At 40.9% G+C, this 18211-nt stretch overlaps 1 protein-coding gene across 1 annotated transcript in view; it reads left to right on the top strand.

The window, feature by feature from the left end:
• The window catches only part of LOC133655351 (melanopsin-A-like), a 99702-nt gene that overhangs the window by 71948 nt on the left and 9543 nt on the right, over window positions 1–18211 (top strand). Inside the window, exons 7-9 of the mRNA XM_062055415.1 lie at window positions 13418–13525; window positions 13598–13769; window positions 13883–13987. Coding sequence (XP_061911399.1) covers window positions 13418–13525; window positions 13598–13769; window positions 13883–13987 — 385 coding nt within the window. The remainder of the gene's footprint in view (window positions 1–13417; window positions 13526–13597; window positions 13770–13882; window positions 13988–18211) is intronic.

Below are 18211 nucleotides of genomic sequence, written 5' to 3'. Positions count from 1 at the left end.
GTGAGAGTCCAGTCCATAGTGGATCTAACATAATAGTGTGAGAGTCCAGTCCATAGTGGATCTAACATAATAGTGTGAGAGTCCAGTCCATAGTGGATCTAACATAATAGTGTGAGAGTCCAGTCCATAGTGGATCTAACATGATAGTGTGAGAGTCCAGTCCATAGTGGATCTAACATAATAGTGAGAGTCCAGTCCATAGTGGATCTAACATAATAGTGAGAGTCCAGTCCATAGTGGATCTAACATAATAGTGTGAGAGTCCAGTCCATAGTGGATCTAACATAATAGTGAGAGTCCAGTCCATAGTGGATCTAACATAATAGTGTGAGAGTCCAGTCCATAGTGGATCTAACATAATAGTGAGAGTCCAGTCCATAGTGGATCTAACATAATAGTGAGAGTCCAGTCCATAGTGGATCTAACATAATAGTGTGAGAGTCCAGTCCATAGTGGATCTAACATAATAGTGAGAGTCCAGTCCATAGTGGATCTAACATAATAGTGTGAGAGTCCAGTCCATAGTGGATCTAACATAATAGTGTGAGAGTCCAGTCCATAGTGGATCTAACATAATAGTGTGAGAGTCCAGTCCATAGTGGATCTAGCATAATAGTGTGAGAGTCCAGTCCATAGTGGATCTAACATAATAGTGTGAGAGTCCAGTCCATAGTGGATCTAGCATAATCTTAAATCGACACAACTGGAACTAGGGTGGAAAATTGTCAGGTTCAAACACGGATGACATCTCTTAAACAGACAAAGAAGCAAAGAATCAAACAGAGACTGAATAAAATTTGGCTCAATTGAGGAGAAACGTCTGGGCTTGTATTCTTGTACAGTCTCCCACCACGCTCTGACGAAAGATTATACGCCTCCTCTTTTATTTGGACTTTCCCTGATTACATGGCAACAGCTGTTTCTAAAGGAAGGGGGTCGTAAACAGTCATTGCCTTTGGTTACAAAACAGTTCAAAGAAAAGGTCGTAAACAGCCGTTGCCTTCGGTCACAAAACAGTTCAAAGAAAAGGTGCCTGGAGGGGGGTCTCCGCTTTGTAGATCTCGGGTCAAGACAAAATCTTCCTGTGGATTACAATACATCAAAGAAACCGACACCTTCATGTCGCTCCCCATCCTACACAGTGGAGTTTTACAAGCCTTTTGATTGGTAGGATCAAAGACAGCTTTTGTCCTCTCGCCGGGAACTCATGGCAACAACACAACGTTTTGTGATGACTTAGATACAATTATTCTGACAAAAATAAAAGTACTGCACCATTAAGTTTAGATAAGACAAACTGGTTTTCATGGAGGGCCACATGGCAGTTATGGCTGCCATCAGAGGGCCACATGGCAGTTATGGCTGCCATCAGAGGGCCACTTGGCAGTTATGGCTGCCATCAGAGGGCCACTTGGCAGTTATGGCTGCCATCAGAGGGCCACATGGCAGTTATGGCTGCCATCAGAGGGCCACATGGCAGTTATGGCTGCCATCAGAGGGCCACATGGCAGTTATGGCTGCCATCAGAGGGCCACTTGGCAGTTATGGCTGCCATCAGAGGGCCACATGGCAGTTATGGCTGCCATCAGAGGGCCACTTGGCAGTTATGGCTGCCATCAGAGGGCCACTTGGCAGTTATGGCTGCCATCAGAGGGCCACATGGCAGTTATGGCTGCCATCAGAGGGCCACTTGGCAGTTATGGCTGCCATCAGAGGGCCACTTGGCAGTTATGGCTGCCATCAGAGGGCCACATGGCAGTTATGGCTGCCATCAGAGGGCCACATGGCAGTTAAGGCTGCCATCAGAGGGCCACATGGCAGTTATGGCTGCCATCAGAGGGCCACATGGCAGTTATGGCTGCCATCAGAGGGCCACATGGCAGTTATGGCTGCCATCAGAGGGCCACTTGGCAGTTATGGCTGCCATCAGAGGGCCACTTGGCAGTTATGGCTGCCATCAGAGGGCCACATGGCAGTTATGGCTGCCATCAGAGGGCCACTTGGAACAGTGAATAATGTATGACTTTGCCTCTGGATTTCATTGTTAATTATATCAATTGCTTTTAAGTAGACTGTCCATTTTACAGTAAAAACTAAACATTTACAAAATTGTACAATAAAATAGTGTTTTTTTTACGTAAATGTAAAAACAGTACCAATGTTTGTTTTTTTCTGGGGGGAGTTTACGGAAAAAGCTGGCAGACCAGAATTGTTGTGTTAAATTTACATTGTTTTTCCAACATGATATTGTTCATGGAAAAACAGTACAAGTTCTTTTTTTTTATTCTGGCAACTTAGCTGCCAGTTTTTCTACCGTAAAAACAAATGTACCGTTTTTTTCCATTTACAGTAATACGCCGTTAAAAACAAGATTTTACAGTAAAAATATGGCAACTCAGTCAACAGAATTTTAACACAAAAAAAGTGTCGTTTTTTCAATATACAGTAATATGCTGTAAAGAACACCGTAAAATGTATTGTCATTTCTATTCATTTGATGGGTAGTTTGCTGTAAAATCATAAGTCAAGCAGATATTTAAGTATTTATTTTTATTCAGACAAAAACATGTTTGAAAGTATGATAATATTCTGTAATATTTGTTGCAATATTGGATACTAATAAAGTTTAAAAGGTATGCAATTTCAAGCAGTACATATATTTTTTCTGTCAAAATGTAAAAAATCCATTACATTTAGTGCAAAAATATGAAGTACTTTATTGACACGTATCATTTCCAGGTGTTTGCGGGCCAGATAAAATGATGTGGTGGGCCAGTTGTGGCCCCTGGGCCTTGAGTTTGACACCTGTGTCAAATTCAAGGCCACATCTGGCCCGCCACATCATTTTATCTGGCCCGCCACATCATTTTACATGGATACGCCAACACCTGGAATTAACATGCGTTGTTACCTTTTCCTACTAAATGTATTAATGCTTTACATTTTGACAGAAAACAACATATCAGCCCTTTGAGACACTTGTGATTTAGGGCTATATAAATAAACATTGATTGGTTGATTGATATGTACTACATAAAATTGCACACATGTTATATATAACGTTTTCTAATTAAAAAATATATATATACACCTAAATATCTACTTGAATTATGATTTTAAAGCAAGTTACCCATGAAATTGTAAACTGTAAAAAGTAACTTTAAAAATGATTTTAAGGTAAAATTTACGGTGGTTTTACAGCATTTTACGGCAAAATGAAAAAAAAACTCAAACATTAAAAAAAAGTTTTTGTACTGGCTAATCTACAGTTGTTTTCTGTTTTGTTGGTTTTCAAACTGCCAACTTAGTTGTTTTTCCATTTATGTTGTAAAAAACGGTATATTTTACAGTAAAATTCTGGTAACTGAGCTGCCCGTTTTTTTTTTTTACTGTAAAATCTACAGTTGTTTTTACGATGTATTACTGTAAATGGAAAAACTGTACCACATTTTTTTTTTTTTTTTTTTTTTAAACTGCCAGCTTAGTTTTTCCATTTACAGTAGTATGTTGTAAAAAAAAAACTATATTTTACAGTAAATCTCTGGTAACTAAGTTGCCAGTTTTTACTGTAAAATCTACAGATTCTATTTTACAGTGTACATCAACATATATATATATATATAATAACTCGGGCTGTCAAAGTTAGCGCGAAAACATGTCAACTATAAATTTCAATGACTGCACTAATTTTTTTAACGGGCTATTAACGCAATCACTTCCTTTTTGACCCTCGGGCCATGCCGTAGGGGGACAACTTGGCTGCAGTTGACCTGCTACTGATGAGCCACAAGCAAACAAAAATGGACAAAGGAAAGTCAAATATCAGGTTCAAAGCTACAACAAGTTGTTCTCCCGACGAGAAAGGACTATTTTTTGCCCTTACAAAAAGCGACATCCCTTCAGCAAACGCCTGCTGCGCGCGTCGTTCAGAGGTGGGTGGTGCTTCACTTCCGTGTTCAGATTACCATTAAGGTGCAGTAAAAAGAAAAGCGGTAGAAAATGGATGGATAACATTTAGATTGTTACTGTGATGATTTAGTAAGTAAGATGACATGAAAGCTCAACAGAAATGAAAGACGGTCAACAGGATGTCGAAAGTGACCTACTCAGTGGCCTAATGGTTAGAGTGTCGGTAGGTTGTGAGTTCAAACCCCGGCCGAGTCATACCAAAGACTATAAAAATGGGAGCCATTACCTCCCTGCTTGGCACTCAGCATTACGGGGTTGGAATTGGGCGGTAAATCACCAAAAATGATTCCCGGGTATGGCCACTGCTGCTGCTCACTGCTCCCCTCACCCCCCAGGGGGTGAACAAGGGTGATGGGTCAAATGCAGAGAATAATTTCGCCACACCTAGTGAGACAATCATTGGTACTTTAACTTTAAGGATGTCGAAAGGAGGCATTTTGTTTATTGCAAACAGTGGATGTGACATGAAAACATGTCAAGACACTTTCTCAAGACAATCACACACTTTTCCGGCTTCCAAACTAAAGCGCGGGTTATACATCCGGTTGAACTACATTTAGGGTTTCTCCTAAATGTACGGGCTTCATATGAGCCGCCACACCTTACAGAATAAAGTAATATGTTGTATTGTAGCGTCCAGGAGAAAACAAACAAAGTCTGACACTAGAGATGTCCGATAACATCGGACTACCGATATTATCGGCCGATAAATGCTTTAAAATGTAATATCGGAAATTATCGGTATCGGTTTCAAAAAGTAAAATTTATGACTTTTTAAAACGCCGCTGTACGGAGTGGTACACGGACGTAGGGAGAAGTACAGAGCAGTTGCGTCTCCCAGTCATACTTGCCAACCCTCCCGAATTTCAGTGCCCCTCCCGAAATACTTTGGAGGCAACCATTCTCCCGAATTTCTCCCCATTTCCACCCAGACAACAATATTGGGGGCGTGCCTCAAAGGCACTGCCTTTGCATGCCGGCCCAGTCACATAACATCTACGGCTTTTCACACACACAAGTGAATGCAAGGCATACTTGGTCAACAGCCATACAGGTCACACTGATTTAACACTGTTACAAACATGCGCCACACTGTGAACCCACACCAAACTTAGACTTAGACAAACTTTAATGATCCACAAGGGAAATTGTTCAACAAGAATGACAAACACATTTCGGGAGAACATCCGCACCGTAACACAACATAAACACAACAGAACAAATACCCAGAACCCCTTGCAGCACTAACTCTTCCGGGACGCTACAATATACACCCCGATTACCCCCCCCCCCCCACAACCCCACACACCTCAACCTCCTCATGTTCTCTCAGGGAGAGCATGTCCCAAATTCCAAGCTGCTGTTTTGAGGCATGTTCAAAACAATAATGCACTTTGTGACTTCAATAATAAATATGGCAGTGCCATGTTGGCATTTTTTTTCCATAACTTGAGTTGATTTATTTTGTAAAACCTTGTTACATTGTTTAATGCATCCAGCGGGGCATCACAACAAAATTAGGCATTATAATGTGTTCATTCCACGACTGTATATATCGGTATCGGTTGATATCGGAATCGGTAATTAAGAGTTGGACAATATCGGAATATCGGATATCGAAAAAAAACTATTATCGGAAATCTCAAATTTTTTTTCATTGCAAACAGTCGGTCCGACATCAAAACATTTAACAACACTTTCTCAAATCAATCACACACTTTTCTGTCTTCAAAATAAAAGTGCAGGCTATACATCCGGTTGAACTACGTTTAGGGTTTCTCCTAAATGTACGGGCTTCATATTAGCTGCCACACCTAACAAAATAAAGTAATATATTGTATTGTAGCGTCCAGGAGCAAACAAACAAAGTCTGACACTCTTTTTAGCTTTTATTGCCAATGTTATGCTAACAACGGGTTCAATTCCTCCGTGCACACACGTGTGCCTCCGTGTTTCACTCCAAGTCACACAGCACTTGTTCATTTTCTGCCGACACGGTGTGTTCACAGACCTTGGGAAAAAATGTGCTGAAAATCTTAATTTCCCCTCGGGGATTATTAAAGTATTTCTGATTCTGGAACGACACAGTAACATACACATTAACACCAGCCATTGCATGTGTTTGTCCCGGAGCGGAGGCAGCGTTTCCGAGCTGTGGACGTACTTTAATATACCCGACCTTCACAATTTGAGATGACACTGTCAGCTTTTAATGACAGAAAGGCTCCCGGCAACGTGAAGCAAGTGTGACATCAGCTGGCTTTTAGTCACGGACTTGGCACGACACAATCTGAACAGAGTCTCTAAACACCAGTACAGTCACCAATAACACCAAAAATAGATGCTCGGTGTGTTACTAATCCTTTTTAGTAAAGGAAAAGTGACTTAAAAGATTGGAGAAATCTCTAAAAGAAAAACAAAAAAACACTTTTTTGCCAAAAGTATTTGTCCAGCCATCCAAATGATGACAATCAGGTGTCCTAATCACTAATCACTAATCACAGGTGTATCAAATCAAGCACTTAGGCATGGAGACAATTTCTACAAACATTTGTGAAAGAATGGGCCGCTCTCAGTGATTTCCAGCGTGGAACTGTCACAGGATGCCACCTGTGCAACAACTCCAGTCGTGAAATGTCCTCGCTCCTAAATATGCCAAAGTTAACTTTATTCTAAGAAAAGTGAAGAGTTTGTGAACAACAGCAAGTCAGCCACCAAGTGGTAGGCCAGGTAAACTGCCAGGGAGGTCAGCAGAGTGCAAAGTGGTAGGCCAGGTAAACTGCCAGGGAGGTCAGCAGAGTGCAAAGTGGTAGGCCAGGTAAACTGCCAGGGAGGTCAGCAGAGTGCAAAGTGGTAGGCCAGGTAAACTGCCAGGGAGGTCAGCAGAGTGCAAAGTGGTAGGCCAGGTAAACTGCAAGGGAGGTCAGCATAGTGCAAAGACTTTCTGCACAGTCACTTGCTACACAGCTCCAAACATCATGTGACCTTCCAATTAGCCCACGTGCAGTACGCAGAGAGCTTCATGGAATGGGTTTCCATGGCCGATCAGCTGCATCTAAGCCGTACATCACCAAGTCCAATGCAAAGTGTGGGATGCAGTGGTGTAAAACAGTGGTCCCCAACGGTACCGGTCCGTGGATCGATTGGTACCGGGCCGCACAAGAAATAAAAAAAATAAAAAACTTTTTTTATTTTTTTTTTTATTAAATCAACATAAAAAACACAAGATATCAATATAGATCAATACAGTCTGCAGGAATACAGTCCGTAAGCACACATGATTGTATTTTTTTATGACAAAAAAATAAAAATAAAAATACCACCCCCCGCCCCGGTCCGTGGGACAAATTTTCAAGCGTTTACCGGTTTACATATTCATGCTACTGATTAGCATTAGCCTTTTTACATGGCATTCTCAACAACTTCAAATTTGAAAATCCAAATTGGGGCGGCATAGCTCGGTTGGTAGAGCGGCCGTGCCAGCAACTTGAGGGTTGCGGGTTCGATCCCCGCTTCCGCCATCCTAGTCACTGCCGTTGTGTCCTTGGGCAAGACACTTTACCCACCTGCTGCCAGTGCCACCCACACTGCTTTAAATGTCACTTAGATATTGGGTTTCACTATGTAAAAGCGCTTTGAGTCACTAGAGAAAAGTGCTATATAAATATAATTCACTTCACTTCACAAACTAAGATGCACATTACCTACTGGCAAAGACTACTTTCTAACTAAACAACTATGACTAACTGAAATGAATGCATACTTGCATTACAACAAAACAAACTTGCCTGATAGAAAGAACTCAAAAGTAAGGCTCCACATTTCAAAATGCACTACCTCCATGCTAATTTACATATACATGCTACTGATTAGCATTAGCCTTTTTACATGGCAATCTCGACAACTTCCAATTTGAAAATCCAAACTAAGATGCACATTGAAATAAAACAGCTGATGTGTAATAAGGCCAATATTACAGTATAAACACTTGGTAGGACTCAACAAAATAAAACTGGCACATTAAACCTACTGGCAAAGACTACTTTCTAACTAAACAACTATGACTAACTGAAATGAATGCATACTTGCATTACAACAAAGCAAGCTTAGCTGATAGAAAGAACTCAAAAGTAAGGCTCCACATTTCAAAATGCAGTAGCTCCATGCTAATTTACATATACATGCTACTGATTAGCATTAGCCTTTTTACATGGCAATTTTGACACTTTCAAGTTTGATGATTTAGGATGCACGGTAAATCCAACTACTGGTGAGTAATAAGTACAATTGTCATTTTGTTACATCTTCTCGCTGAAGGTTGCATGTCATGGATCGCCAGTCCTCAGCTGTTATTTTACAGTCCTCATAGCATTTATTATTCCATGCTGTGTTGTCGTCAAGCCATCTGCATCTCTGTTATTTTACAGTCCTCGTAGCATTTATTATTCCATGCTGTGTTGTCGTCAAGCCATCTGCATCTCTGTTATTTTACCGTCCCCATAGCATTTATTATTCCATGCTGTGTTGTCGTCAAGCCATCTGCATCTCTGTTATTTTACAGTCCTCATAGCATTTATTATTCCATGCTGTGTTGTCGTCAAGCCATCTGCATCTCTGTTATTTTACAGTCCTCATAGCATTTATTATTCCATGCTGTGTTGTCGTCAAGCCATCTGCATCTCTGTTATTTTACAGTCCTCGTAGCATTTATTATTCCATGCTGTGTTGTCGTCAAGCCATCTGCATCTCTGTTATTTTACAGTCCTCATAGCATTTATTATTCCATGCTGTGTTGTCGACAAGCCATCTGCATCTCTGTTATTTTACAGTCCTCGTAGCATTTATTATTCCATGCTGTGTTGTCGTCAAGCCATCTGCATCTCTGTTATTTTACAGTCCTCGTAGCATTTATTATTCCATGCTGTGTTGTCGTCAAGCCATCTGCATCTCTGTTATTTTACAGTCCTCATAGCATTTATTATTCCATGCTGTGTTGTCGTCAAGCCATCTGCATCTCTGTTATTTTACAGTCCTCGTAGCATTTATTATTCCATGCTGTGTTGTCGTCAAGCCATCTGCATCTCTGTTATTTTACAGTCCTCGTAGCATTTATTATTCCATGCTGTGTTGTCGTCAAGCCATCTGCATCTCTGTTATTTTACAGTCCTCGTAGCATTTATTATTCCATGCTGTGTTGTCGTCAAGCCATCTGCATCTCTGTTATTTTACAGTCCTCATAGCATTTATTATTCCATGCTGTGTTGTCGTCAAGCCATCTGCATCTCTGTTATTTTACAGTCCTCATAGCATTTATTATTCCATGCTGTGTTGTCGTCAAGCCATCTGCATCTCTGTTATTTTACAGTCCTCGTAGCATTTATTATTCCATGCTGTGTTGTCGTCAAGCCATCTGCATCTTTGTTATTTTACAGTCCTCATAGCATTTATTATTCCATGCTGTGTTGTCGTCAAGCCATCTGCATCTCTGTTATTTTACAGTCCTCATAGCATTTATTATTCCATGCTGTGTTGTCGTCAAGCCATCTGCATCTCTATTATTTTACAGTCCCCGTAGTAGCATTTATTATTCCATTCTGTGTTGTCGTCAAGCCATCTGCATCTCTGTTATTTTACAGTCCTCGTAGCATTTATTATTCCATGCTGTGTTGTCGTCAAGCCATCTGCATCTCTGTTATTTTACCGTCCCCATAGCATTTATTATTCCATGCTGTGTTGTCGTCAAGCCATCTGCATCTCTGTTATTTTACAGTCCTCATAGCATTTATTATTCCATGCTGTGTTGTCGTCAACCCATCTGCATCTCTGTTATTTTACAGTCCTCGTAGCATTTATTATTCCATGCTGTGTTGTCGTCAAGCCATCTGCATCTCTGTTATTTTACAGTCCTCATAGCATTTATTATTCCATGCTGTGTTGTCGACAAGCCATCTGCATCTCTGTTATTTTACAGTCCTCGTAGCATTTATTATTCCATGCTGTGTTGTCGTCAAGCCATCTGCATCTCTGTTATTTTACAGTCCTCGTAGCATTTATTATTCCATGCTGTGTTGTCGTCAAGCCATCTGCATCTCTGTTATTTTACAGTCCTCATAGCATTTATTATTCCATGCTGTGTTGTCGTCAAGCCATCTGCATCTCTATTATTTTACAGTCCTCATAGCATTTATTATTCCATGCTGTGTTGTCGTCAAGCCATCTGCATCTCTGTTATTTTACAGTCCTCGTAGCATTTATTATTCCATGCTGTGTTGTCGTCAAGCCATCTGCATCTCTGTTATTTTACAGTCCTCGTAGCATTTATTATTCCATGCTGTGTTGTCGTCAAGCCATCTGCATCTCTGTTATTTTACAGTCCTCATAGCATTTATTATTCCATGCTGTGTTGTCGTCAAGCCATCTGCATCTCTGTTATTTTACAGTCCTCATAGCATTTATTATTCCATGCTGTGTTGTCGTCAAGCCATCTGCATCTCTGTTATTTTACAGTCCTCATAGCATGTATTATTCCATGCTGTGTTGTCGTCAAGCCATCTGCATCTCTGTTATTTTACAGTCCTCATAGCATTTATTATTCCATGCTGTGTTGTCGTCAAGCCATCTGCATCTCTGTTATTTTACAGTCCTCATAGCATGTATTATTCCATGCTGTGTTGTCGTCAAGCCATCTGCATCTCTGTCTTCCTCTTGTCCTTAGGGAGTTGAGTTTGAAACAGATTCCATCTGATCGTGTTCCCAAAGAACATATTTCTTCCTTTCCATGGCGTTGATTAAGAGCGTTCGCCGCTGGTTCGCCATTGTTGGTACTTCTTCATTTGTTTGCCCTTCTTTCCAGGATACGTTTAATATTCTACATGTACCACACATCTCAAAGGATAAGTGCAATATTACAGCATAAACTCCTGTGTACGGTATAGTGGTACGAATAAAGTGTCAGCACACACACACTCGCAGAGCGCACAAGCAGAAACAGCAAGGAGAGGGAAAAAAAACAAATAAAGGCAATTCTAGTGGTTAATAAAGAGGGTGCGTGAAGCGCAATATGGAGGGATTTGGGCTTGAAAATGATCGATGAAGAGACGCTTCAAACACGGAAGGGCTTGCTTTAAAAGATGCCTCGCCAAAGGTGGCATGATTAAAGTACGACCACCTTTTGTGAAACAAACAAATAACCAGCAGTCAGATCGACAGGTAATAACTCGCTCCCCTGCTGTGCACATGCACAAAAGCAGTGAAGTTGTCACGTTGTGTAAATGGTAAATAAAAACAGAATACAATGATTTGCAAATCCTTTTCAACTTATATTTAATTGAATAGACTGCAAAGACAAGATACTTAACGTTTGAACTGAGAAACTTTGTTATTTTTTGCAAATATTAGCTCATTTGGAATTTGATTTTGGAACCGCGATTGGACGGAACGTTGCTCCGGTCTATGGACACATTTGGTAGACGATGGCGGCCGTTCAAGGAGCCCAGAGGATGGACGGGTTGGGCAGAGCTGTGGGCATTCAGACTTTGGCGATTTCTGAATTCAATCAATCAATCAATCAATGTTTATTTATATAGCCCTAAATCACAAAAGTCTCAAAGGGCTGCACAAGCCACAACGACATCCTCGGCACAGAGCCCACACAAGGGACGTCCATGTGAATGACTATGAGAAACCTTGGAGAGGACCGCATATGTGGGTAACCACCCCTCTAAGTACAGTCCCTAGTGGATCCACATAACAGTGAGAGTCCAGTCCATAGTGGGGCCAGCAGGAGACCATCTCGAGCGGAGACAGGTCAGTAGCGCAGAGACGTCCCCAACCGATGCACAGGCGAGCGGTCCACCCCGGGTCCCAACTCTGGACAGCCAGCACTTCATCCATGGTCACCGGAACCGGAATAACCCGGCGAGGGGGCAAAGGAGAAAAGAAAACGGCAGATCAACTGGTCTAAAAAGGGAGTCTATTTAAAGGCTAGAGTATAGAAATGAGTTTTAAGATGGGACTTAAATGCTTCTACTGAGGCAGCATCTCTAACTTTTACCGGGAGGGCATTCCAGAGTACTGGAGCCCCAACAGAAAACGCTCTACAGCCCGCAGACTTTTTTTGGGCTCTGGGAATCACTAATAAGCCGGAGTTCTTTGAAGGCAGATTTCTTGCCGGGACATATGGTACAATACAATCGGCAAGATAGGCAGGAGCTAGACCGTGTAGTATTTTATACGTAAGTAGTAAAACCTTAAATTGAATTGAATCGCAAAAATGGATAACATCTCGGAGAAGCATTCCGCTCTGCGAGGCGAAATCAATCAATCAATCAATCAATCAATGTAACAATTTGTAACAATCCAAAAAAATATATATATATATATATATCTATTTATGTTTTTAACTGTCCTGTCCAGCCACTCAGACACACCATATAGTTGATATAAGAACCACAAAAGCAGTGAAGTTGTCACGTTGTGTAAATGGTAAATAAAAACAGAATACAATGATTTGCAAATCCTTTTCAACTTATATTTAATTGAATAGACTGCAAAGACAACATATTTCATGTTGCAACTGGAAAACTTTGTTATTTTTTGCAAATATTAGCTCATTTGGAATTTGATGCCTGCAACATGTTTCAAAAAAGCTGGCACAAGTGGCAAAAAAGACTGAGAAGCCTTAGGAATGCTCATCAAAGACTTATTTGGAACATCCCACAGGTGAACAGGCACATTGGGAACAGGTGGGTGCCATGATTGGGTATAAAAGTAGATTCCATTCACAAACAAGGATGGGGCGAGGGTCACCACTTTGTCAACAAATGCCTGAGCAAATTGTTGAACAGTTTAAGAACAACATTTCTCAAGCAGCTATTGCAAGGAATTTAGGGTTTTCACCATCTACGCTCCGTAATATCATCAAAAGGTTCAGAGAATGTTACGGACCTTCCATCCCTCAGGCTGTACTGCATCAACAAGCCACATCAGTGTGTAAAGGATATCACCATATGGGCTCAGGAACACTTCAGAAAACCACTGTCAGTAACTACAGTTGGTCGCTACATCTGTAAGTGCAAGTTAAAACTCTACTATGCAAAGCGAAGGCCATTTATCAACAACACCCAGAAATGCCGCCGGCTTCGCTGGGCCTGAGCTCATCTAAGATGGACTGATGCAAAGTGGAAAAGTGTTCTGTGGTCTGACGAGTCCACATTTCCAAATGTTTTTTTTGTAAAGTGTATGTTGTCTTTGCAGTGTATTCAATTGAATATAAGTTGAAAAGGATTTGTTGTATTCTGTTTTAATTCAGCATTTACACAACGTGACAACTTCACTGCTTTTGTACATCTCGCTACGTAGCTCATAAACAGTAGAGTTAGCTCGCCACTTTTGTGTGTTTCCTCACAGCTGGTTTGTGTCACATGACCAAGTCATGTTCCCCTCCTAGGCACGCCCACCTGCTGACGCCCTACATGCACTCCGTCCCGGCGGTGATCGCCAAGGCGTCGGCCATCCACAACCCCATCATATACGCCATCACGCACCCCAAATACAGGTGTGGTCCAGGCAACTCCGTGAACAGTGTTTGCGGTGCAGGCGTGCCTAACGCCGTGGCGTCTGCACGCAGGTCGGCCATCAGCAGGTACGTGCCCTACCTGGGTGTGCTGCTCTGCATCAAAGGCCGGGACCGCTTCAGCAGCAGCAGCTTCCACTCCACCCGCCGCTCCACCGTCACCAGCCAGTCCGAGATCCACCGCCAGTGCAAGCCCGCCCGCTCCTCGCAGTCGGACAGCGAATCAGTGAGTGCCGCTCATGTCTAGTTATGGTATGTCGGCGTCCTACACCTCCTCTGACTCACACTTAACCAGCCGCTCATTGTGCTTGGTTCCATCTCTGTGTGTTTCCACCGCAGGCCCGCCTCTCCGACGTGGAAGAGGACAGTTCCTTCAGAACGCCCGTGAACCATCAGTTGACCTACGAAGTCAAGCACGTGCGCCATCCCAGCCTGAGGTCAAAGGTGAGCGGGCCAGGGACGACTTTGAAGTGAGACAAGCATTTGAAAGATGCTTTTTGGGGTAATGCCGTATTTTTCAGACTATAAGGCACACTTAAAATCCTTTCATTTTCTCAAAAGTCGACAGTGCGCCTTATAACCCGGTGCGCCTAATGTACGGAATAATTTTGGTTGTGCTTACCGACCTCGAAGCTACTTCATTTGGTACATGGTGAAATGATAAGTGTGACCAGTAAATGGCAGTCACACATAAGAGATATGTGTAGACTGCAATATGACTCAAGTAAACAACACCAACATTTGATATGTTCCATTGAGAATATAGAACATTACACACGGCGCTCAAAAACCTATCAAAATGTTTTAGTACGACTTTGGTAAGTTATGAAGCCAAAACCGCTTGATGGATTGTACTGTGCTTCAACATACCAGTATTATTATGGTGTGTGTATAAGGTAAGTTATGAAGCCACACCACTTGATGGATTGTACTGTGCTTCAACATACCAGTATTATTATGGTGTGTGTATAAGGCAAGGCTGTCAGGTTCAAACACTGGTGACATCTACTAAACAGACAAGAAGCAAGGAATCATGCAGAGACAGAGTTCCATTTGGCTCAATGAGGAGAGACGTTTGGGATTGCACGCTCAGTTACAATCTCCCACCACACTCTGAGCTAACAGTCCCACGTGCGCCTCTATCTATTTGGGAGGTCCCTGGTTACATCACTGAGGCCGCCTCTAAAAGGAGTGGCCACACATTTCATGCAAAGCAGCTTCCAGTATGCACAATACGTGACGGAATGTGCTGGGGGCCTTGTTAATTTCCTTGTCTCGGCTTCGTCTGTGTGCTGTCGTCTTATGGACTATGGACTGGACTTTCACTATGCTAGATCCACTATGGACTGGACTTTCACTATGTTAGATCCACTATGGACTGGACTTTCACAATATTATGTCAGACCCACTCGACATCCATTGCTTTCGGTCTCCCCTAGAGGGGTGGGGTTACCTCTCCGGGGTTTCTCATAGTCATTCACATTGACGTCCCACTGGGGTGAGTTTTCCTTGCCTGTATGTGGGCTCTGTACCGCGGATGTCGTTGTGGCTTGTGCAGCCCTTTGAGACACTTGTGATTTAGAGCTATATAAATAAACATTGATTGATTAATTGATGATGTACTTGAAGTACTTGGCTGTTAGTGGGCTAAGACAAACAAAATATCTGCGACGAGGCAACTCCTCATATGCCGTAGCTGGTAACAGGTTTTGTCCTTGCACCGATAGAAAAGTACAGCTTGAGCACAATAGCTAATAACTATAGCAACGGACTTTAAGCATAAGAGTTGTGTGATAACTCACACATAATTAACAACAACGACATATTATTTGGCATTTTGTTTCGCAATATTATGCAAAAGCAACTTTTCTTACTTTCCGGTACCTGCTGATCTGTATTTGGGATCTGCATAAGTCCTGAAAATTTGCGGGCGTCCGCCTTTGTAGTTCGTGGCCACACCGTAGTCGATAAGCTTCTTATTTTCCTCTATATTCATGTTATGTGACATTCATCCTCTGCTGTTGCCATTTCTAACATAAAGTAGTGTAAAGTTCTTACTTATATCTGTCAGTAAACTCACCATGAAAGCACTAAAACATACCGGTGTAGTGACTTTACATTATTCACCCAAGGAACTTTAGTTATTAGAGAGTTCCGGTCGGACGTTTTTTTCACGGGACCCCCCCCCCCCCCCTCTCGGTGAGCTGTGGAGTCCCCCAAGGCAGTATATTGGGACCTTTACTGTTCCTAATAAGCTGTGGAGTCCCCCAAGGCAGTATATTGGGACCTTTACTGTTCCTAATAAGCTGTGGAGTCCCCCAAGGCAGTATATTGGGACCTTTACTGTTCCTAATAAGCTGTGGAGTCCCCCAAGGCAGTATATTGGGACCTTTACTGTTCCTAATATACATAAACCACATGTCATCGGCATGCGACTGTGAATTGTTGTTGTTTGCGGATGACTCTGCCCTGCTGGTATCAGACAAGGACAAGTCACAGGTGGAGAAAATCCTCAGTGCTGAACTGTGTAGAACTTGCACCTGGCTCGCTGACAACAAGCTATCCATCCACTTGGGTAAAACTGAATCCATCCTGTTTGGGTCCCACATCAACCTTAAGAGAGTCAATGACTTCACCATAAAAGTGGGTGACATTGTTATCACCAGGAAAGATGAGGTCACCTACCTAGGTTCCATTCTAGAGGCTAACCTTTCCTGTGATAAAATGGTAACCTCTCTCTCTCTCTCTCTATGTCCACTACTTGCTGTTACAGGTGTTACTCGTTTGCATAGTTAAAATTAACTTCAAAAAGACCCCAACACTTGGATTTTTTTGATTTTTTTATTCAGATTACTCACACTTTTGAATTTGGATTAATCATGATTAATCATAGGTTATCACTCACTTGCATAATTTAAATTATTCTTGAAAAAAGACCCCAATATTAAAGGAGCCATATGTAATAATTCCATGTCAAGTCATCATTAAATGGCCCTGATATGTAAAAAAAAAAAAAAAAAATCTTTATAACTGATAACAGTAGTTCAGCCGGAATATGCTCATTTCAAAATTAGATTTACAGCCCCGAAATCTTGTTATTGTTTTCATTTCGATGCCCCGCCCTCCACCGTTTGACCAATTAGAAAGTCCATGAGTGTGTCACATCCAGGTTGCCAGTTATGCACCGCCATCTTCGAAAGGGACAAGCGGTAGGAAATGGATGGATGGATGGATGGATGGATGGATGGATGGATGGATGGATGGATAAAAAAGAGCCCAATATTTGGATTATTAAATGTTCTTAATCAGATTACTCACAGTTTTGCATTGGGATTAGTCATGATTAATCATAGGTTATTACTTACCTATATAATTTGTATTAACTTAATGAAAAAAAGACTCCGATATTAGGACTGATTTATTTTCATAAAAATTTCGATTAATCACACTTCTGAATTTGGATTAATCATGATCAATGACAGGTTTTACTCAATTGCATAGTTCAAATTAACTTAACTTCAAAAATAATATTTGGATGATTAATTTCCTTTATCAGCATAATCACACTTTTAAATTTGAATAATTAATGATTTGTCACAGTTTATTACTCACTTGAGTAATTTCAATTAATTTAAATTAAAAAAGATCCCAATATTAGGATCGATTAATTTTGTAATCAGATTAATCACAGTTTGTATTATCCATGATTAAATAGAGGTTATTACTCTCTTGCATATTTAAAAAAAAAACTTGAAAAAGACCCCAATATTTTTATTATACATTTTTTTTATTGAATAATCATGATTTTTAATTAGGTTAATTCATGGTTAATCAAATGTATTTTTCTCGCTTGCATAATTTTAATTAACTCAAAAAAGACCCCAATAATTAGATGATAATTTCTTAATCAGATTACTCACACTTTTGAATTTGCATATATCATGATAAATCACAGGTTATTACTTGCTTGCGTAGTTAAAATTAACCTGACTTCAATATTAGGATTAATTAATTGTGTTAATTAGATTAATCCTCTCAGGGCATGCAATCGATCACGACGGGACTACGATGGATTGCATGCCCTGATATTATAATGACCTGGATGAAAGAGAACATCCATGGACAATTAGATTAATAACACTTTGGAGTTTGGATTATTCATGATTAAAATGAACTTAACTTAAAAAAGACCCTAATATTGAAATGTGAACATTTCTACTGACACAGACTTCATATAAATGTTCTTTTTCATAGTTTGCAAGTAAACTTTGAAGAGTTTTGCTGTCTCATCTGATGTCATGTCACTTTTTACAGAGTGTAGTTAGGGTGTGGTCATGTGACTACCAGGCTTCCTTTGATTGGTGAAATGCAGTCATGTGACAGTGCCAGCTCAAGTAATCTTTTTAAGGAACCAAATTAATACATATAATTAATAGATTACAAACAAATATAATGATGTAGCAATCGGAATAAAACTCAATGTAATAAAGTTTCTTCTTCACAAAACTACTGAGAAAAAGTCCAAAGTAAGTTGCATTAATATCACTCTGACAAGTTGATCCACAAAGTTACTGAAGTAAATGGAAAGGTGTAATTGTACAGTAACACGTTACTACCAGTATTGTTAATAAATATAATACAACATTGATTATATTTCATGCAATGTTG

Source organism: Entelurus aequoreus, linkage group LG08 (genome assembly GCF_033978785.1).
Source record: "Entelurus aequoreus isolate RoL-2023_Sb linkage group LG08, RoL_Eaeq_v1.1, whole genome shotgun sequence".
Lineage (NCBI taxonomy): Eukaryota > Metazoa > Chordata > Actinopteri > Syngnathiformes > Syngnathidae > Entelurus > Entelurus aequoreus.
Note: the sequence above shows the minus strand (reverse complement) of the source record. Positions and strands in the feature narration are given on the sequence as shown.